Source organism: Nanorana parkeri, unplaced genomic scaffold (assembly GCF_000935625.1).
Source record: "Nanorana parkeri isolate BGI_ZX_2015 unplaced genomic scaffold, ASM93562v1 scaffold628, whole genome shotgun sequence".
Classification (NCBI taxonomy): domain Eukaryota; kingdom Metazoa; phylum Chordata; class Amphibia; order Anura; family Dicroglossidae; genus Nanorana; species Nanorana parkeri.
In genome coordinates this window covers 822,112-845,294 of record NW_017306896.1, presented here as the reverse complement: position 1 = coordinate 845,294, position 23,183 = coordinate 822,112, and the positions used below count along the sequence as shown (strand labels likewise).

The 23,183-nt window shown below is 41.3% G+C and overlaps 1 protein-coding gene across 1 annotated transcript in view; it reads right to left on the bottom strand.

The window, feature by feature from the left end:
- VEGFD (vascular endothelial growth factor D) overlaps nucleotides 1-23,183 on the bottom strand; it is a 46,568-nt gene that overhangs the window by 619 nt on the left and 22,766 nt on the right. Inside the window, exons 3-6 of the mRNA XM_018563063.1 lie at nucleotides 14,400-14,590; nucleotides 12,785-12,930; nucleotides 6,632-6,735; nucleotides 2,151-2,325 (exon numbers count right to left, since the gene is read on the bottom strand). Coding sequence (XP_018418565.1) covers nucleotides 2,151-2,325; nucleotides 6,632-6,735; nucleotides 12,785-12,930; nucleotides 14,400-14,590 — 616 coding nt within the window. The remainder of the gene's footprint in view (nucleotides 1-2,150; nucleotides 2,326-6,631; nucleotides 6,736-12,784; nucleotides 12,931-14,399; nucleotides 14,591-23,183) is intronic.

Sequence of the window (23,183 nt, the reverse complement as noted above, 5' to 3'; positions counted from 1 at the left end):
AAAAAAAACACAAAAAAAAAGTCGGCAATAGGGGGGGGGGGGGGGGGGCACCTTTCAACACAAAGTATGTAGGTAAAGGACTCCCCACTACCACTCACTCAGGAACACCGAATATGAAAACAGGAACTGAATATGCAAAGAGTGACTGGTCAACCCCATATGTTTTTACTACTTTTCCTTTATACTGGGGGGATAAAAGTTTTAGTGCAGTATAACACTTTGGTAGGCAATAGTACATTTTATGTAGATGTCTATACATCAGACCAACAAGAGGGACAACTGAGGAGAAAAGAGAGACATAGGGATTTGGTTCTAAAAGAGGGACAGTCCATCCAAATAAATGACAGTTGGGAGCTATGACAATTCTACCTCTACACAGGCTATCCCCCCTTTAGTTTATCATGAATGCTGCTGACAGTATTGTGCTCTTTATCCATCTTTTCTTGTCTAATTACTGCTTATCTACTCCAGCCTCTTTCAGCACTTTCCTGTCTACATTCTCCAGAGTCAGCTAGACATCATTGGACCGGCTTCTCGATGAAGACATTAGTGGGCCATGCCTGTGCAATGTGTGTTGGCACAGCTGTTTTTTAGTCTTAACCAGGGGCGAATGTGATAAGGAGCACAATTGAAGACAGTTATCACCCATAAATGGAAATGCCTGAAGAAGGACTTTCCTGGCCTTAAAACCAGGTATTCTGTTTAGTGAAAACTGCAGATTACAAAAATATTGAAAACAACTTTTAAAATTATATTTACATGTTAACGTGGAAATGAAGTTGTTAAAAAAAATGCTGATTGGCAGGCTTTATATGACAGAAGAGAGCGTGTAAGTTTATACGCCGAGCCACACACGCACAGATCTGGCATGCTGAGATTAGGTAACTCCCAATGCGCATGCACAGGATTCACGTCATCAGGGCCCAGCTAATCAAGCAGTTGATGACTTGAAACCTGGAAGAAGGTCAGGGTGAAGATGGAAGTGCTGGCAAGGGAGAAGTGCAGTGCTAGAGGCAATCGGTTTGGCAGGCAAGTCTGCCATAATGTGCTAATATTGTCCCCCTTTATTTTTAGTTGAACGCTTTACCTCTGCTTTAAACCTTTTTTTTTAGCGATTGCGTTTATATGTAGTTTAACAGCCTCTTTCAGTTTATCCCTGAACGTTAGGCTACCGTGTATAAAAGTTGCGTTGTGGACAAAGAAAATAAAATGCAATCTAAGTTAAGGTATATTCTCTATCAACATTATTCCTAATAATTTTGCCTTGCCTTTTAAAATTATTTTTCTGATATATCAGTATTTAACTATCCGCCCTGATTATGGTAAAGGTTCCAATGGGCTGTAGTGGTTACAGCACAATACAATAACAGTGGTTCTGCCACTTCCAGTCTCACCATGGCTCGGAGTATAGACCTATAGGACCCATCACCCACAGAACCTAGGTCAGTGCAGCTTTTGCAGGGATCCCTTATCCTAGACTACACCTTCTAGGGTCATGTGACCTGATTTTTGAAGACAATGTTATGGGGCTTTCATAATTTTATTATTATAAGTGAAGTTTTTAATGCATGTACTGGGGGGTTTCCCTTGTAAATAATGACATTAACCTCTTGCCGTCCGCCCGTAGTAAAAAAACGGACGGACGGCACTGCAGCATCTGCGGGTTGCCGTCTTTCGGTAATTTTTCCTTAATATAGTAAAAAAATAAAACCCCCAGTGGTGAATAAATACCACCAAAAGAAAGCTCTATCTGTCCCCAAAAAAGGGTATAAAATTCATTTCAGTACAGCGCTGCATGACGGAATAAATGTCAGTCAAAGTACCGCAGCGCTGAATACTGAAAAATGGCCTGGATGGGAAGGGGGTTTAACACCGCGGATGTCAACTGGTTAATTAGTTATATTTAGTGATTTTTGATTTGTATTTGCCAATATACACTATGTGAGTGAATCTTTGGGCTTCATTTGTGAGGTTAAGATAATCAATGTTGCCCCAAAATAGCCAATGATAGCACATAGTTAGAATGTTGAAATGGGAAATAAGGTAGCTGTGGGGAAACATAGACATTTGGCAACAATTCTTCCTCAAACATCTTAATAAATGAGGCCTGGTGTGATATATACAGTAGTCAATTATGATGTTTTCCTCACCTGCAGGAATCTGGGTGGAATATCTTATTCTTCTCACAGCATGAGTCCAGGTTCTCACTACATTCATTACAGGTGCAGTTTTCTTTGTTGAGGACCTGGCTCCTGGAACATTCCAGCTTACAGACACATTCACAGCTGTCTTCAAACTCCATGTTTGCACCACACAAGGCAACCTCTGTGACAAAATAATACATCCTGATGTGAGTTTTGACAACCTAAACAATGAGTATGGATATAAACTGAGGTCTTCAAAAACCGTTTTAGATGCTGGAATCTTGGTTTATAGGGGACATTTTCCTAAGTTTTCTTTTTTACAAAAAACTAACCTAACCTAACTGTCTGGCATCTTTGGAATTGAGAAAAGTGGTTGCACTAGCAACTGAGACATGACTTAATAATTTGTCAGATATTTCTGGGCCATTTTGACCCCTTTTGCCATTGAGTGAAAACAGACTTTCTGTATGATGGGGATTTTAATTGCCTTTTTATTATCAAAACTCTGCATAATAAATACCAAAATTCTGAATAACTATTTAACATCAACCATGACTTGGCACCTAACCTTTGGTACAATTAAAACAAGGAGAGGTCTTTCAAATCACAGCAAAATACACCACAACTGTACTTGCCTGAGCTGCATCAAACAACTTTGAGGGCATTTTCAAACATAGGGCTCAATCCAAACAGCTTTAAAGTGGCACTAAACTCAGGAGTTAAATCCTAAAATGCATTCAAGTACCTTTTAACTATTACCAAAAAATGTATCTTATTTGTGTATCACTCGGCTGTAGATTCTCAAATCATCTCTGAATTGGTGCTAACACTGTCCTTCCTTCTGGAGGGTGGATACTTTGTTCCCCATGGTCCCCGTGTGTGTTGTAAAGTAGCCACCGCTCCAAGCAAAGCCACTATTAGGGGAATGCTTATACAAACAGCAACCCACCTCAAAAAGAACACAGAAGCGCACACTAAACAAAAAGATTTAGCTATGTCTGAATTAATCAAAGAACACTAAACCAAAATTTTGCTCTTTGTATTAATAAGATCCAACTAGGCTAGAATGTTATTTTTGCCTTACAACAAAAGCGGAAAAAAGTCTCCAATGAATGCATGCTAACTTTTATACCCAGACAGATGAGCTGGGGACACTGCAAGCCAGAAAACTTAATCCCTGGCCATCCAACATTGCAATCCCCAAAATGTATAAATCTGATGGCGCTGTCACCCAAAATCCCCCAATCCAGTAAAAACTTTAATACTCCCCTGACCTTTACACTACTGCTCACCAGACCCAGAGTCACAACATCTCATTTTCTATCACAGACTGATAGGGACACTAGAATAAGAAATAACATCAGAGTAAGTCCTGCTTGCTATATAACAGTCTAAACCTTCTAAAGACCCAGGTCCCGTCGGATTTACAGTGTTATATTACAAAACATTTGCCCCACAGTGAGTGTTGCACCTAGTTAAATATTTTAAAGCACTCCGGAAGGGCACACCCTCAGATGAGGACTCTAACAGAGTCCACATTTGTATTATCCCTAAGCTCATTAAAGACTTGCGTAAGGTAGCAAAGTACAGGCCGATATAATTTGTTGACCGTGATTTCCATATATGAACAAAAATTTGAGAGAACCATCTTAATGGATTCCTAGTTCCTAATAGACAGGCGTCAGCTCAAACTTTAATAGGTTCAAAATAAGATGGCAGGAGATATGAAGGAGATGCTAATTTTTCTAGACCTACAAGGCTTTTGATACATTATCCTGGCTGTACCTTTTCCACGCACTGACTAAGTGGGACCTTGGTCCCTTTTTACTCCACCCTAACAGTGGGTATTAAATCCTTTGTCATTCCTCCTATTTAGAGCTATTGAAACATTAGCCTTAGCTTTGCACACAAAATTCAATATCCTAGGCATCATTAGTGGAAATGCACACCACATATGCACCCTCTTTGCTGACGACTTACTAATTGTTACTTCCCCAATCACCATACTACCCAATTTCCTCATGATTGTGAGGGAATTAGGAACCAAATGGGGACATTAAATGTCAGCCTACCTGACTCTACTGTCACGGACCTCAGAGATCAGTTCTCCTCTTGGCAACCTAACTCCATGAACTACTTGGGAATTTGGCTTACCTCAGACATAGCCATGCTCTATAAATTTAATTACACCCCTCTTTTTGCAAAATTGACAGTTGGATTTGTGGCATACCTGCTCTCTTTCCTGAATGGGTAGAACTGCTATGATATAAAAATGAATCTGCTTCCAGAAATCTTGAATTATTTCAAAACCTTATCTACCACCATCCCCTCTCCTGATCTAAACTGATTCCAATCTCACATCCTAAAACGTATCTGTGGTTCTAGGCATTAAAGCACAAGACCTTTATACACGTTCAAAGCATGGTGGGGTCCAGAACTCCTGAAATATTATAGGGTATCCCATCTAACCCAGCAGTCTATAAACAAGATTGGATAACAAGTGAATCTCAGACGGGTACTATCTTATAGACCTCTTGATGTGGCTGTCGCCAAAAAAAAAAAACAGAGCAGTTTTATCTTCCACACTCTTGCACGCATTACACTTGTGGGACACAATCTGTAAATTTTTATCCCGTTTATACCATACAGGACACTATATCACTGGGTAGTCCTGACTGCAGACTATTTCCTTCTAACGCTTACAATGCCTCCTTCAGTAACTTGTCGCATGTACCATCTTTCAAATACCCTCAAAAAAGAGACGTATGATATTATTACAATTACTTTAAAAAAAAAGACCTATTTCCTGTCAGAGCGCTAGATCGTGTGATCCAAGTTGCTGTCTGACATTTCAACTAAGCTTCCCTACAGACTAGTTTGGAAGACAGACTTAGATCCAGAGATCAGTGAGGAGGACTGGAATACACAAGGGGATACTTAATATGACCCTCATAGAGGCTAAATACAAAGTCCTCTATCTCAATGGTACCCGCTAGAATCGCTAAGATCTTCACCAATGCCTTCCCAACCTGTTTGAGAAGGTGTGGACAAATGGACACAATGGGGTTGATTTACTAACCTTATAAACACACCACGAACATGTATACACCTCTGTAGTGTGTTCCCTCCCAGCATGATCTATGGGTGGAATCTAAACACCTTTTGTAGTGTGTACACACCCAGCAGGTGTGTTGTGCAAAGCCTTGCATGAATTACAAGGTAATGTTGTGTAAATTAGCTCTATGTTGTGTTGCTTGCGTTAATGAATGCAGGAATGTAAATGCATGAGCTAACCATTTTTGTCTAAACTGTGAAGCAGCATTATATATGCATCATGTGCATGATTTTTCCATATATGGCATTAGTGGAAATATGCTTTTAGAGACTTTTTGGTTGATAAATACGTTTTGCTGTGTGAAAATCACACGCACCTGGTGCGTGCGTGTGTTTTAAGTTAGTAAATCACCGCCATTGTTTCATACTTGGTGGACCTGTTCCAAAATCAAATGAGAAAGCATTTAATGAAATACTCTGTTACCAACATTAATATGCCTAAGTAAGCCCAGTATTCTTGGCCATGAAAGTATCCAATGCTATTTCATGGATATCATGCATGGTTGATCTTGCCACAATAAAACAATACAATTTCCTGGATTGTGCCTCATGAAAAAAATGGCAGGCATTTTGCAAGGCACACAGGAGAAGTTTGAGAGTGTCTGGAACCACTGGATACGCTATATACACTTTTCTGTTTAGACTCAATACCATGGAGTTGGGTGGGGGGAATTCTTGGCTGAATGGGGAGCTTGGTTTCTTCTTTGTCCTTATTAGTGTTTTTACTATCTTTACTGTTTTCTATAAGTGATTAATAGTTAATACAACTGAAAATATTTTATAATATGTTCTAGAAGGGGCTCCAACCCTAAATGATGTTACCAGATCAATGGACCGTTCCAGGCCTGCCTATGCTTTCCCATTCAATGACGCCAGATGTCTAGACCTAGACACCACATTTTGGTACTCAGCTATATTTGATGACCTTTCATCTTACTTTTACTATATACGTTTGTCCTAGGTTTCTATTTTACATACTGAATGCTAATGATGTCAGACCAAAAGACATATGTTTGTAAATTCTCTTTATTAAAATCAATTAAAAAAACACTCCATTAGAAAATTATAGTTGTAGAAAGGAAATTTGCATTTTACCGGCAGCCGTGAAATATCTGCAATAGTTTTCCCTTCAGATAGTTTACAAGGAAGGCCCAATATGATAATGAGATTAGTGACCAACAGTTAAAATAAATAAATAAGGAGCAGCAGAACCAAGTCAGGTTGTAGAGAATAGGGATCATCAGAAAAGATTGTGGGCAGAGATAGTCCATGGAAGAAGAGGACACCACAACCCTTGTATCAGGGTATGGAGGATCAGATAGGCCTTTTGTCTTGCATCTCTATGTCTATTTATACATGAAAAGATTCAGTACCTTCCCTTCTTCTATTGAGTGAAGACTTGTTTTCCAGCACACACGCACATTGGCTGTTATCCCACTGCCAACCAGGAGGACAGTGTCTGTTATCTTGAAGACACCTACAAAAAACAGTAAAATGATTTAATACTTGAATAATGATCACTTGTTTTGCACTAGCTGTAACTGATAGGGAGTAGGTGGCCACTAAAATGAGAGTTGGTGGCCACTAAAATGAATTGAACTATTGTTTTATAGAAAAACTTTGGCAAACGCTATTTGTGTCTTCATAACCACATAACACAAATATATTATAAATTTAAAATACTGCAACCTTTTCTGTATAACAAAAGTGAAAAAAAAATTTAAAATAGAGAAAATAAGCAAAAAAAATCACACCGCCGCGCGTTTCACTGAACGGAAATCCGTGCTGAAAAACGAGCAGAAAAAATACGCCCAGGTGTGAACCCAGCCTTAGAAATCTCCAGGGACCCGGATCCCAGTTATACTCCAGAAAATCTGGAAAGAACTGGAAACCCAGCTCCTTCCCTGTAACACCATACGTTTTCTGGACCCTCTCAGCCCGCCCCTCTGGCCGATAGTCCTGGGAGCCTAACACAGCAATTACCATAGTGACATGGCACTGTCCCGTCACACGTGTAAAAGCTAAACAGGTATGTACCAGGAAAAATAGTTCAGCTTTCACACTAAAATGGACATTTGTAATGCTTACCTGTATGAAATGTATCATGTCATCTAATATTAGGTAGTGGGTCAACTATGTATCAGGTACTGATAGTTGCTCTCCCATTGTAAGCAATGAAGCTAAACATGCTAATTAATTATATTCTGTTTCTTCAACAGCTATTCGTGTAAAATAATGTACTATTGCTTTACCGTAAACTACAGCGAAAGTCTTCCTCTCCTGGCCGCGTCTGTGCAGTACATGCCTATTGACTTCTATGGGGCCTTCTCCCTGATAGGAGACAGAGGTGGACGAGGCGTGACTCAGAGAGGGAGACTTTCACTGCAGGATGTAAACAAACAAAGGAGACTGGGCCTGTCGGAACTCGGTAATTATGCACCTCTGTAGTAGAAGGGTGGGATTAGTTAGGTCAGCTTTAAGGGGCCAAAGGTAAAAGTGCATTTATATGTTAAATAAGGCAGTGTATTCACTTTATATGAATTGGTGAAGTGGCATGCTTCTCTTCTTTACATAGATCCATCACTTCAGTGCCTATCTCAAAAAGGTATAGTCCTTTCTTGTATTGAGAAAACATTTGAGCATCCATTCAATCTAGTTAGAGTTCATGTTGTTATTTTACAGTAAACCTATGCTGGTAGTAATGACATCAGTGGCGGACCTACCGCCGGTGCGGCTGCACCAGGGCCTCAGCCTGGGGGGGCCAAAACAGTCCTGGCGTGTGCATAGATGGTATCCAGCGGCCAGCAGGCACCCTGTCTCTGTGCCGGGAGTGTTCGATCATCCGTTCATCTGACACTCCCGGCGCAGAGATGGGGGGCCCGCCGGCTGCCAGATACTGATCTCAATATCCCACACTCCGACGCGCTGAATTGGGGGAGGGGATGGGGGCTAGGTGCACGCCCGCTTCCCGGATACCCAGATATTATGGGGCCCGTCTGCCCTGTGAGGAGGGAGCCGAGGAGATGTGAAGACGGCCCTGCAGGATGCAGGCACATAATAGGGAACCTATGGGGCCTCGGACGGCTGTGAGGACCCAGCAAGCAGGACACAGACACTGGGTTTTTCTGCAGCCTGAGTCCCACACCAGGAAACAGCAGAAGACCAGCCAGAAAAGGTAAGGGTAAATAATTAATTAAAAAAAATATTATTTGTAGCCTGATGTTGTGTAATGTACAGCTGGTATTTGTAGTGCTCTATAGCAGGTGCCATTCTGCAATGCAGAATGGGACCCTCTATAGAGGACTACAAATCTCAGCAGTACTTTATACAGAAATGCTATAGTTGTATAAAGTATTGCTGGGATGTGTAGTCCTCTATAGCCTGTGCCATTCTGCATTGCTGTAAATATTAGGGACGCACCGATACATTGGCCGCCGAAGCATATCAGCCGAAAATGGCACTTTTGGCTAAATGCCTAAAGTGCAATTTTTTTGACCGATACAGCGGTGCATCCCTGCTTTCTTTTCTCCCCGATGGCCGCTGCTCTGTGTCCCAGCGGGGACGGTCGAGCACTGTGAGCAGCCAGCGTCTCTCATCCCACACCGCTCAGCCTCCTATCACAGTCCGGTGTTCTATCGCAGATTGTGACTGCGTTAGAATGTGTGACCGCTGACATCATCACACTTTCTAATGTAATCACGCCCATTTTTTTGGAGGTAGAATGTGTGACCAGTCACGTGGTGACGTCATTCTGAGCCTGATGAAGGGGACCCTTAGAGGCCCCGAAAGCGCTTGAAGTTGAATGGCAATGTGCCAATAAATTGACTATTGCTTCATTAACCCTTGGAGTGCTTGTGACGTTATTTTTCTATCGTATTTCTTCACGGTGCCATCCGTGGCCACTACAAGCACCCACCCGTCCACACGGGTCTTTCTTTGACTCCGGTAACGAGTGCAGCAAGAACTTTTGATGTCTTCGGTCATAAAAACCCTACCTGTCAGCAGTTTTTTAAATTATAACTTTACTTCCACTTTAAATAAATTAAATGCAAAACCGATTTTTCTTTTGTTTCTTTCAAAATGTTATTTCTTTAAAATGTTAGTTTCTTCTTTGGCATCCATTGGGATTTTGCCTTTCTTGGCCATAATATGTGGCTGTCTCCCAAATCCCAGCGTGTTGATTAGTAAATAAGCACAATAATACTGCAAAGTTGGTCCAACAGCAAATGATTTCCTTTGCGAAATAAACTTTTGTTGTTTTGGGTCTTTTAAAAAAAACTTTTTTACTGCATGTTATAAAACAAATAACTTTATTATTGCATTTTTGTGTACATTGTATTAAACATTGTTTTATTCTACTTTTAGCCCGCATATCTTAAATGTCCAATTTATTTACCTCCGAGGCATTTTTAGGGCCAGACGTATAATTTTACATTGCAGGGGATCTGAGTACGGCAGAATAAGTTAATAGGAAACAGATCACACTGGAATAGTCATGTTTATCATTCCTTTGTCCTCATTACTCAAGCTTGCACATAACACAATCTTCTACAGTTCACATATTTGTATACCTGTAATCGAAATGTAATCAGGATACATATGAGAATGGCACCACGCAGGGGCTTTATGCACAACCGTTTTACCTATTTTTCACACTGAATCATCTGTGTTTACCTCATAAAACCCTGCTGTTCATAGGGAGGAAAACTACCCCCCTTGGTGAACAAGGGACAAAACACATGTGTTTAGGAATGTAGACAATAATATTCCTGCTTTTTTTTTGTGAGACATTCCTTCCTATTGTGTAAGAATGCTTCTTAGAAACGCATCGACTGTCACATTTTGTTAAGTCACAAACCATGTATTAGAGAAGATCTAAAGTCACAGCACAGTGGCTTCTTCATAAGAGGGGTGCAGGGGGTGCGACCCCCACCAGGAGACACCATCAGAGGGGGTAACACCAAAATGACTTGTAGTCATTTTGGTGTCACTCCCTCTGAAAAGTCGGGCACTTGGTTATGGGCTGAGCTGTACGAGCAAAGAGGGGACCCGGCGGCATACCTTATCCCGCTGGATAAACATCCCCTCCCCCTTCTGACGGCATCTATCAACGCTGGCAGTTGATGACATTGCGCATGTTGATGTCACACACACGCACAATGACGTCAAGTACATGCGTGATAGCGTCCCGGTGGGTGACAAGCGGCGGCCGCTCCAGGTGACACCTTGGCTAGGGATGCCTCTGTCTCAGCATACTGTATACTATACTGTTATAACATCAGCATTGTGAATGATAATTCTCTCTTTGAATAACTTTTGAGTGCATTGTGATCAGGGTATTTTCACCTAGGTAGTGGTATTGTATCCTTTAGGGATTTCCTAAGTGTTCATCTCAGATTGCAATCTCTCGCGGAAGCACTGTGCAGACTGTTGGTGCTATATAAATCCTATGAAATATTAAGAATGATCTCTGCTCATCATCCAGAAGCATGATGTACACACATTTTGAATGAACTGCAGATAAAGGTTTCTATTTCTCAAAGCACCGACCAATTTAATGGTCTTCCAAAACAGTAACTTTCAAGGCACGCCAACTGTCAATGGTGCCAGTTTGCTTAATTCAATCACTTGACCAAACCTTTAAGCCCTCAAATGGCTGGTGTCACAGCGAATCACTTATGCAGCACTTTGGCAACTGCAATCCAAATAAAGGCTAAGATGGCACCTTCCTTGGTTGTAAATGATAAGAGGTTAAAGTTCTGCTTTAAAATGGCTTTGTCACTGTAGTAAAAAAGAAAGCTGAAGACTGGTATACAATTTGTATCTGCAGCAGCATACATACAAAATTCTAACATGAATGTGATTTCCAGGTAAAATACTTCATGTGATAATGCGCATGTGATAGGCACAAACCAAAACCTTCCTAATATGTCTGGGATTCCATTCAGGTAGCAGATCTGGTCTAAATTTTGAACTAAACCAGTTAATATAATGATGGCAAGATGGAGTGTTCTGATGAACATTTTGTTTCATGATTTTGAATGATAATTCAAACCAAATTCCATTGGTGTATAGCCAGTTTAACATGCCTGCTTTTGAGGACATCAAGGCTTGTAATAACCTTCTGTTGATATTGGGATGAGTAGGGAGTACACAGTGTGATGATGGAGCGGATACTGTGAGTGGCTATGTGCTACATACACTGCACTGCAACTGACTGCTCTGGAAAAGTCACTTGCTAGCCAAAATTATCAGAGGTGATTACATGCAGATCACAGTATTCTTTTGCTATGAAAAGAGCATGAATGATGAGCAACTTGTATACCCTACTCAAACCTTTGATATGTTTTTTGTGGATACAGGTGCATTTTAAGGTTGTGATAATCATCAGTGATTGAATGCATGGTCCCTAAAAATAAAACATCCAATCAAGCAAATGTTGTATGTAGACTATGGAGAAGGGCGCGAAAGATGCACTGGAGATTTGTCTGGCACCAGTCTATCGAGGGGGCAAAAAACAGACATCTGACAAACTATTTTGTCTCAGTTGGAAGTTTCTGCTGCTGACCCGTAGACATGAGATTGTCTCCCAATCCAGCTAATCTATACCTTCAAAAACGATGCAAAGTCTTAGTATATCAAGGCACTCTATTGTAGTTGTGTGCTTTGTTGAGTAACCAGTATGGTCCTCAGGACATGCATTGGGCTAGTAGCAGCACTACAAGCCAATCAGGCCTCACTACAATGCACAAAATGCTGTTAAGAGTGTAAAGTACAGGGCCCAATAACAGGCTCGGCCAGTCCTTGACCAAGTTGTATTGTTATAACTGCAGTAGCAGAAAGTGAGGTCAGCTTATGGCAGTGCTGTCTGAAAGGAATATCTCAATTATTAAAGGAGAACTATGGGGTTAGGGCTTTTCCCCTGTCACGGCAGAGAGCTGTGACAGGATCGAGAAGTGAGCGAACGCCGGTATGTGTTCGCTCACTTCCCGATCTACTGAGCCGACCTGTGACAGTCTCATTGTCAAAGGTCGGCTAGAACTATGAGGTGAGTGAAAACTGAAAAGCACTCGCCTCATAGTTCTCCATTTAAACAAGCTGAAAAAAAAATAAAACATTTTTTAAATGGTAAGAACATTTACGCTTACATATTTTCAGTTGTGAATTTACCTGTCTATTTTCACTTGTATTTTTAAAGTTGTTGTTTTTTATATTCTAAATGCAATAACAAGAGCACAGAGTCAGAGAAGAAAGGCCGCATATTCCTTCAGGTAAACGGGACAGTTTGGCAGGTTGCCTAATCTACAAGAAAGATGCTATTTATATGGAAAAAGTCATGGCAGTGTTTTTATCCGCTCTCAAAATAAATGTTCTGTATAATGCAGATAATGAATAACAGACTTGTAAATTGCTCTTCTAAAACATTCCTTGGTCGTTTTTAAACAACATTCATAGTCAGAGGCTGCGCTCTTGTAACTGTCCACATTTTATCATAAAAACACAATAAAACTTGTAAGAATAGTTACCCGTATTCCAGATATGGAACTGATCTACGTATGATGGTGGGCGGATGACGAGGGCCAACAAGTGAACATTTGCAGCTTGTGTGGTTTGCGACTTTGATAGTTACAGGTTCTGGTGCTTGTGTAAGTGGTACAGAAATCTGAAAAACCTATAAAAGTGAATACATTTAGAATGCATAGCCAAAAAACTCTTGTTTACATTCCACTTCTGTGTTTGGTTGGGCTTTGTCTGGAACATGGAAATGAAGAAGGAGAAACAAAGTTCTGAAAGTGGGGAAAGGAATGGGCATGTGCCAAGGGAGGCACTTGAAGTGCTCATGGTTGGTTTTGTTTGTACAGATTATAACAACTCTGTAGGATCCGACAATTGGATAATTGTCATCTGATACAGGTGATCTTGGCAGGATCAGATGATTATGATGTTATCTATGGGGTACCAATAATAGGATCTTTCACCCTTTATTAACTCAAATAAAAAGAAAAATTAAAGTGGCATTAAAGTCAATCACCCCTCCCCCAATGCTGCTTTAAGGACTTACCTTAAGTGATGCCTCTTGATCCAAAAATCTTCTTCCTTTTAGTATTTTTCAGCAGTCCTTTCCATCGACATTGCCAGTCTCTGATCCAGCGCAGACTGCTGTCTCTTCCTGTCCCGCGATGTCTGTCCGACGTGCACGCTTTCAGCTGCGTGCATTGAATTACACAGTAGCTTTTCTGCTCTCCCCGCCGGTGAACTCCACTGTGCATGCGCCCACACACATTCTCCTGCACGGACCCCGAAAGAAGCTGGATTCTACAACCGGGAGCAAGCAGCGGAGACACAGGTACGTTTTTACCTATTTGGTACAATTTTTATTTTTTGGATTGTAAGCCCTCACGGGCAGGGCCCTCCTTACCATCTTGTCTTGAATTGTATTGTAATTGTAATGTCTTCCTTATATTGTAAAGTGCTGAGCAAACTTTTGCGCTGTATAAATCCTGTATAATAATAATATTTTTTTCAAATGTTTTAGCATATACAGTATCTACTGCTTGCCAGCAGTAGGTGTATGTAAAAGAAATAAGACTTTAATGTCCCTTTAAGGCCAACCGCTTTTCCTTTGTGTAATAAAATACCCTCAGATCATTGCCTAGTATTTAACCACAGTAAATTAGCCCCAAAAAAAAGCCATTACTATCCTATGAAAATGATCCAATATATGCGTAAAGAGGTTTTAACAACATTATGGTTGAATATGTAAACAATTTCAGGATATAGTTAGAACTATATTAAAGGTGAAGGCTTATAACTTGGCAGCATAGCCAATTGTCATAGTGTTGCCCCATTTTGCCTCCAGTGGCTGCTAATACTATAAAAGATGCTTGTTTACACGATTGCAAACTATGAGCAACCTAGATTTTGAGCCTAGATCAGATTTAATTTCACTAAATCCAAATCAGGAATTAAGCCCAGTGGTTTGTGCAGATGGACATTTCCTTTTTATTCAAGTAACAGACATCTACATCTTTAAAAACACATCTGTGTTCCAAAGTAAAATCCATGTAGTGATATATAATATTGAAAGGATAAATCTTGTCATGAAAAAATGAATAAACCGTCAAAGTAAAATACTATTACCGATTTCAGTACGTAGGATGTGCTGGTATTTAAGCAGGTAACTCCCTCTTCGTTACAACAGCCTCCACATCTGTACACTGAGACGCAGGGCGGTTTGAAGAACTTGTTAGTGGCAGTGCCAAGGTCCTTTGCAACATCAATGCAGGTTTCTCTGGGCATACACTGTGTCTTCTGCCATTCTTCGTCAATAACTGCCCAGAGAATAAAGAATAGTTTGATTATACTTTATGGATTACAATAGAGGTTCCTTTTTTTTATTAGTAAAGCACAGACTGCAGAGGGCTACTTTACAAGAAGCACCGTCATTTATTACTCTGTACATGCTTACCCAAGTGCAAGAAGAACAAATCTTGTTTCCAGCAAAAACTAATTTCCCTATCGTTGAAAATGATCAATAAAAACCTATTGAAATTAAAAACTAATTTCCCTCTAACAGTTTGATGTGCCTGGGAGTTTTTTTTGTAGGAGCATCTACATGTTTTACCTCTTTGCTACAATCTACCATTAACTAATTCAGTCTAGCTGTCCCCTACTGGCATTGCTTGCTTTGACATGGCCAGCACTTCTGAACTCACTGCAATCCATTAAAGAGCTAAGTATCATTGTTGAGGAATGAATGACAAACAGTGGAAAGAAGAGCCCTTTCCGTCTCAGCCACAGTCCCCACTTATCTGGTTTCACATGAATTGGCACCTTTTGTCCTTAAGAACTCCCAAGCAGTTTCACAAGCAGTACAATAAGCATGTCCTCTGCTGCATTATGCTGTAGTCTCATGTGTAGGCCTTTTTTGGCAAACAAAGTTGATAGCTCACCCTAGTTTTCGGATCCAAAAGTATACCATATTCCATACTTGCATAGTATTTGAGGTTGAATAAAGACACAGGTCAATCAAGTTCAAACGTTGTGTGTCTGTGTGTGATTGTGCATGTGTATGTGTGTACACGAGTCCCTGTGTGATCTTGTTTTTAAGAGTACCTGAACCCCAGTATGTTATGGTCTCTGAGGAAGGTTAGACTGAACTGGTTGGCCACCACTGGTCTACAGTATTAAAGTGCAACTAACCTCCAAAAATGAAGATTTGCTATGTTATAGGGAAAATCTAGATATGGTAATTCTGCATTAACTAATTTGCTTGGGTTTGGTTTGTGAACAGTTTTGCAAAGTTTGCAGCAAACTACAATGATGTCCATAGTGCTGGGGAGGGGGAGTGCAATCTTGATATTCAGTTCAACCTAAAAAGCAAGCTATTGTCAAGCAAAAGGCATGGGAAGCTGGGCACTGCCATGAGGGACATATGTCAATGGCAAAATAAAATTAATAAATAAAATAAATAAAATTTTATAATAAAAAAACAGTATCTGCCCCTACACAAGGTATTGTTGTACCTGTCAAGAGGTGTGTTGGGGTGCGTTTAGATAAATGGCAACGCAATACACCAGGCGCTTGGCATGTGGTGCAGTGTGCTTTGTCACAGTATGCACTATATGCACAGATACCTTTTCATTTAGTGCAATGCTATGGTGTGAACAAGCCCTAACTGAAAATTTACTACAGTAAACAAATACATTTTTCAGTTGCAGTTGGTTAGCATAAAGCACGGCTTGGAATAGAGAAGAGTACAACTAAGACCATTTCTAGTGGTATGTTGCCTTTTTTCTCGAGTGAATAAAATAACCATACACTTTATAAATTAATATCGTAAATGGACTCTGGTTAAACTTTGAAATTAAGTACAGGCCAGTTGTACTGCAGTATTATTTCTTTTATTCACTTTTTATAGATGTTTGGGAATACTACACAGAAAAGTGATGTCATGTTACTCCTATAATAGATATAGATACTTGAAAAAAGCAAAAAGAAAGGATCAAAGCATGCATATCAAGTATACTGTGTATTCTTGGGTGATAACCATACTATCTGCCTTGTATGTCCAGAAAGTAAGAGCAGCAAAACAATTTTTACAGATAATTTTATATAACAGATGAACATCGAAGAAAAACATTGCCAGCAAAACCTAATCCAGATGAACGTAAAAAAACCCCGAAACAAAACAGTATGAACTAAACACATGGCCATAGAATAACATTTTCTGCCTGAAGGCATTTGTACCATTTTTAGGCATGTTCCATGGCTGTGGCAATAATTTGGCCATCTCAATAACTTGTGTGTAACCAGGGTGAATATTAAAGTGACACTAAAATCAGGAGTTAAATCTTAAAAATGCATTCAAGTTCCCTAACTATTAACAAAAATGTATCTTATTTTTGTATCACTCAGCTGTAGATCATCAAATCATCTCTGAATTCATGCTGATGCTGTCCTTCCTTCTGGAGGGTGGCTCCTTTTGTTCCCCATGGTCCCTGTGTGTGTGTTTGTAAAGTAGTCACCACTCCAAGCTCACTCCTGTGATGTACTACAATCTCAATATAAATTAGTAAACTAAACGTGAGATTGTAGTTCACCACGGAAGGGAGCTTGGAGTGGTGGAAGGACACCATCAGCATGAATTCAGAGATGATTTGAGGATCTACAGCTGAGTGATACACAAATAAGATACATTTTTGTTAATAGTTAGGGTACTTAAATGCATTTTCAGGATTTAACTTCCCAGTTTAATGTAATTTTACTGAAACAGGTCAATAATTTAAATTTAAAGTGACATTAAACCCTCAGATTTTTTTACATAAAACAATACTGTAATGTGTGCCTTACTGTAATCCATGGTTCCTTCCCTTCTCTTTGCTGCTCTTCCTTTTAAATCTGTATCTCTTCTCATGCTGGGGGAGAACTTCCCTTTGCAGCTGACTGCCTCTTCCTGTAGTGCTGGCTCAGGTTGTGAACCTACACACAGACACCATGGGGGGAATTTATCAAAACTGGAGCAGAGAGAATCTGGAGCAGTTGCCCATGACAACCAATCAGCATCTCTCTTCAGTTTGCTCAGGTAAGATTTGAAAATGAGACAGAGACGCTGATTGGTTGCAGTGCAAATCTGCTCCAGATTTTGTCTGCTCCAGTTTTGATAAATTCCCCCCCATGTATCCATTTCAGAGACAAGGCAGTCTGCTGCAAAACAGAAGTTCTGCCCAGCATGAGAAGAGATATGGATTTAAAAGGAAGAGCAACAAAGAGAAGGGAAACAACCATGGATTACAGTAAGGCGTACATTACAGTATAGTTGTATGTTAAAAAATCTGAGGGTTTAATGTCACTTTAAGTTACTAAGTCCCTTTAAACTGAATGTCACTTAAGACCAATAGGTCACCCTATCCCCTACCATCTTTCCATCAGCCAAAGTTCCTATTTATAAACAATCTTTTTAATTGAAAAGGAATTATCTGTCCCTGCAGAAAGTCCCATCAAACTCAAGCTAAATGGGGTTTTTTCTTTGTTGTTTTAAATTATTCTATTTTCAATGTCACTGAAAGCAATCAAATCCATAATGGATAAATAGTTTATTGTTACATGTATGGTCAGCATTAGATTTACCAGCAATTATGATATGTGACAACCTGCCTGGCTGGATATAAATTGAATTAATTGCCTAGGTAGGTCTAACTTAACAATCAATAATTGATCAACCAATGAAAATGTCACCATAGGTTCTAATATGTGTACTGAACTTAAAGGAGAACTATGGGGTTAGGGCTTTTCCCCATAGTTCCCCTAAGGGTAACGGGAGGACACAAACTAGCGTCCTCCCATCACCCAAAGCTCAGTACAGCTCGCGGTATACCGAGATGCCACAGCCGAAACGGATCCCGACAATTCTGTCTGGATCCACCCAGCTGCGTGAGTGACAATTGGCTCTGCCTATCTAGAGGCAGAGCCAGCTGTACCCGCCCCCTCCCCCGTCCTTTCCGCCAGTCAGCGCTGGAGAATCGGACAGGGGAGGGGGGGATCCCTGCAGGGAGCTGTGAGTGACAGTCACGGCTCTCTGCAGGGATAGATCAAGAAGTGAGCGAGCCAATGTGTTCGCTCACAGCGGCAGTGGTGTATCCTGGTTTGGGGCTGCCCTAGGCAAGACAAAACTCGGCGCCCCCCCACACACTAAATGTACCCCACCTGACTGGTCTCAGGTGGGCTCTGCAGGGTTTGTGGTGGGCTTTGCAGGCAGCGGAGCCCACTATGGATTCTGCAAAGCCCACCACAGATCCTGCAAAGCCCCCTGAGACCCAACAAAGCCCTCTACGGATCCTGCAGAGCCAACCAAAAGGTATTGCACAGCACACCTGAGACTCTTTGGTGGGCTGTGCAGAATCTATGCTGGGCTCTGCCAGCACAGTCCTCTTACCTTGCACGGCCTGACCTCTTTGGAACACGGCCTGACCTCTTTGGAACACGTCCTCCTCATCCTCGGCGCCCGACACGGCCTCCTTATCTTCTCCACCCGACTGGAGCTCCGGCGACGCCTCCCACCTCCTCAGTCGCTGGGGCCACTTGCTGCCATGTTTGCACGCCGCCTCTTCCATGAGGAGGCTGTGAGGCGGCACGTCGGTCCCGGTGGTCGATTAGGAAGGTCTGCTGCAGACCTTCCCAATCGATCCTGCACAATCCTTTCGGCCAGCGTTCACTGAAAGAGCGCTGGCCGAAATTATCCGAGTGCCGGCGCAGACCTCAGCTACAAGGTCTGCATCCGACAGAGATGCAGACCGTGTAGCTGCTCTCGCAAGTCTGTGACCGCGTACCTGACTTCTGAGCTGGCTGCGGGTCACAAAGTCCTGGCTCGCGGGCCGGTACATTGAAACCCCGGCATTTTTGCCGCTCCCTAGTAATCTGCCGCTCGAGGCAAACGCCTTGTTTGCCTCGCAGCAGATACGCCCCTGCACAGCGGTATGTGTTCGCTCACTTCCCGATCTACTGAGCCGACCTGTGACAGTTTCATTGTCACAGGTCGGCTCAGATTATGAGGCTGAGTGAAAATCCCTCACCTCATAATTCTCCTTTAAGTCAAGGAAGGCAAGGGATTGTCAACCACAAATCACACCCATATGATCAAAAACCAGCCTGGCCAAATTGTTTAGTTTGTTTTTGGCAATCATTAGCAGAGTGATTAATACTGGATCAGACTAGCCCACTCTGAAAACCGTTAAACATTATCATCAACAATATACTGAGTTGTGATCCAGCCAACTGCTATCCAGAGATGTGGAAACATTGAACAAGTTGGATAACTTTAACAAATTGAAGTGCCTCTTAATATTTCTCTAGTGTTATTTGTTAAATATGGAAATCATTCCAGACAGAAAGGCTGTTTAAAGCAACTAAAACAGATGTAAAATAAACATCTGGAATAGAATCTGTGGCAGCCAACATCAACATAGAGACATGAAGGAGATGCTTAATGACCGCACTCAGTGATAGATGCTACATTTTTACCAAGTGTGTTTTGACAATCCTCATCGGAGCCAGAATGTAACACAATTTATTCACTCTTTCTTCCATTAACTAATAACCTATAATGCTCATAATTCTGATCTATGCGTCTTCAATCCACAGTATCTTAAAATGTGCTGTCACTATAATGTATTTAGCAAAACGTCATTCACATCCCAGAGAGCAAGCAATTGAGCTGCAAGTTTGAAAATTACTTACTAAGCTATTGCTAGATTTTCCATGCTTCACAATTTTGTCTTGCACAATTTCAGCAAGTCTGCATTGCAAGTCTCCAGATCAAGGTGCTTTGCAAAAGTGCTGTACACTCGCAGAGTTCTTGCTAAGACCTGCAGGACTCTTGCTGTAGACTTGCCAAGCAAATTTGCTACAAATTCAAAAAGTGTCAACTAGAACTTGTGCTGCAAGTGTTCTGCAAGTCTACAACTTGCCAGGAATGTGTGCAGCAAGTTAACAAGAATTACAATTTAACCCTGCCACAAGTTTGTGGCAAGTTATCCTTGCTATCTGGCATGTAGCTTTGTGTGGATGCTTAAATCCTGCTTTTGTTTTTTTTTTGATTATGCTTGTTTGTTGCCTGACTTAACCGCCTGCTTGTCCTGATTACATTTCTGCCCTAAGATTTGGTACTACATTTTATTTTTGTCTGAACTCTCGGCTGCCACTCTCAAGGCAGCTGTCTGTAGTGCAACATCTACACCATAAATGGCTCCATAGAAGGCCAGATACTACTAGAATCTGCAGCTTGGTGGCAATCTGCCTCCTGCTGATCCACTTCTTTCTGCGACTGAGCGATTGTATCCAATTATAAAATGTGAAAGTGTTTCTATTTAATAAAAGTGCATGGGGAGACCTTGGGGAGAATGCTGTGCTCTCTCAGGTGGGAGGGCGGTTTCCCTGTCAGGTAGGCTGTAGAGGGACCCATGATTTCAAATGGTGATCCTGCTTACAGGTCATACTGGGGTTGACCAGGCCAACACAGGTGAAATGGAAGTAACATCCTTTCTAGTACATTCCCCCTTCCTCTACTAAAAGTCTAAAATATCAAGGGGTCTATTCACTAAGCTGCCGAAGGATCTAGCCGTAGCTTCGGCTGATCCTTCGGCTAGCTTCGACCCCAGGACCACTTTGGTTCAGTAGAACCGAAGGGCTGCTGTACAGGCTATTCACTATAGCCTTACAGCTCCCGGAGGCATATGCTTTGGCTCGACTGAGCCGAGGTGAAAGCCGAAGCTGGCCAAACAGCCGACAGCCTGCTACTGACTGCAGCGCGGCCACAGCCGACAGCCTGCTACTGACTGCAGCTCCGGCCACTTGCACAGACAGATCAGCATCCCTGATTACCAGATAACCAGGGACACTGATCCCCAGACAGCCCAACTCTCCCGGACGCTCCGGGAGTCTCCCGCTATTAGATAGTAGCTCCCGGCCCCCGGGAGTGGAGCACTTTCTCCCGGAAAGGTCGATCGAGCAGAGTAAACCTTTCCCTGCTCTGTTGTCTTTTTTTTTTTTCTTCTGACATTGGAGCTGTGGGCTGCCCTCAGAATAAAAAAAGAAAAAAAACAGCATAGGAATGCATAGCTACATTCCTATTGGCTATTTCAATTTGCAATAGCCAATAGCAAACTAGCTATTGCACCCGCTCACTGCTGCTGTCAATCAGCAGAGGGGACCTGAAGTTCTCCATCAGGTCCCCATTTAGTGATTGACAGCAGCAGAGGGCGGGTGCAGTAGCTAATTTGCTATGGGATATTGCAAAGTGAAATAGCCAATAGGAATCTAGCTATGCATTCCTATGGTGTTTTTTTTTTATTCTGATGGCAGCAGAACCGCCCGGCCAATAGAAAACAGTTGGGCGGAGCTAGCTGTCACTGCTAGCTCCGCCCAATCGTTTTCCATTTTGTTTTCTACTTTTTAAAACTGTTTTTCTATTCTGCTCGGTGCCACAGAGGTACCGAGCAGAATAGCCAAGCCAAATGCCGCTCGGCAGCATTCAGCTATTCACTCACTGCTGTTCAGCATCTATGAGAATAGGCCGAACAGCAGCGACTAGCCTGCCGGAGGTTCGGCCTTGCCGATCCAGATATTGGATCAGCTGAGTCGAACTCCTTCTGCACTTCGGGTCAGCAGAACATGCTGGGCATGTTCGGCCAACCCAAAGCCACACGAAGCAAGCCGATGTACGGCTGATTTCAGCCGATATTCGGCTGAAATCAGCCGTACAAGCCTGAAGTGAATAGCCGAACAGTGTTCGGCTCACTTCACTTCGGGTCGGTTATTCACTCAGCTGCCTACGGCAGTTTAGTGATTAGACCCCTAAGTTATCCTCTATCAAATTGTCACAAAGTGGGTTGAAAAGATTTATGTCACTTTCATTGAGAGAATACAAGGGCTTATGTTTTACTTCCTTTAAACTAGCACTGGATTGGATTATATGATGTTTTTTGCCCATCATCATTTTATAATTCTATAGTTAGTAGTCATTATGGTTTTAAGATTGTCCCTGTTTTGCTGCCTGCTGGGGTTACCATCTTTTACTGTGTATTGCAATGTTAGTTTGGGTAAACTGACCATTTCATAAATTTGTAAGAAGCATTAGAATTTAACTCTGTATATTTTGGGCCATTCCATGCTTTATAAATAGCTGCTATTGTTTATTAATTATGTTGTTTTACATTCCATACACGTTACCAAAGAGACACAGTCGTTCCCATGGCCATGCAGATCAAAAGCATTCTCACACTGTTAACGATCAGACGCTTTGTGCTTCTCATGCTAGAGTTTGGATTTTTTTAGATCCTTATACGTTTCGGTAAATGCCAGTTTATTTACCAACCATCACTGCACACTTATTTTATCAAAGTACATTCTTTCCAGATACCAACATTGTGGCTATTTATAAATATTACTGTACTTTAATCTAAGTTTAAAACATTTACAGTACTCTGAAGAGTGTGCTAATCTACATACAAATGTTTTATACCTCATAGAAGATTTAAAGCATATTTACAATATTTATTTATTTTTCATAAACACATACACTTAATTACTATTAATGAACATACATTACATTAATAAACATTGATGACTTTATTTCCAAATTTAGCTCAAAAAATTTCCATTAGTAGAGCTATTAGCATCCTATTAACAATCCCTAAATTGGCTTTTTTTCCCCTCAACTTTTTGTGTCATACCATAGACATGAGAATGCCTAAACATTTGTAATTGCTACAATTTTCTGCCTTGAAGTGGCACATTATCTCACAGAAATGCAGGGGTACCAATATTTTTGGCGATGACTGTATGTGTGTATGTGTGTGTATGTGTGTGTATATGTATATGTATATGTGTGTGTGTGTGTATATATATATATATATATATTTTATTTTT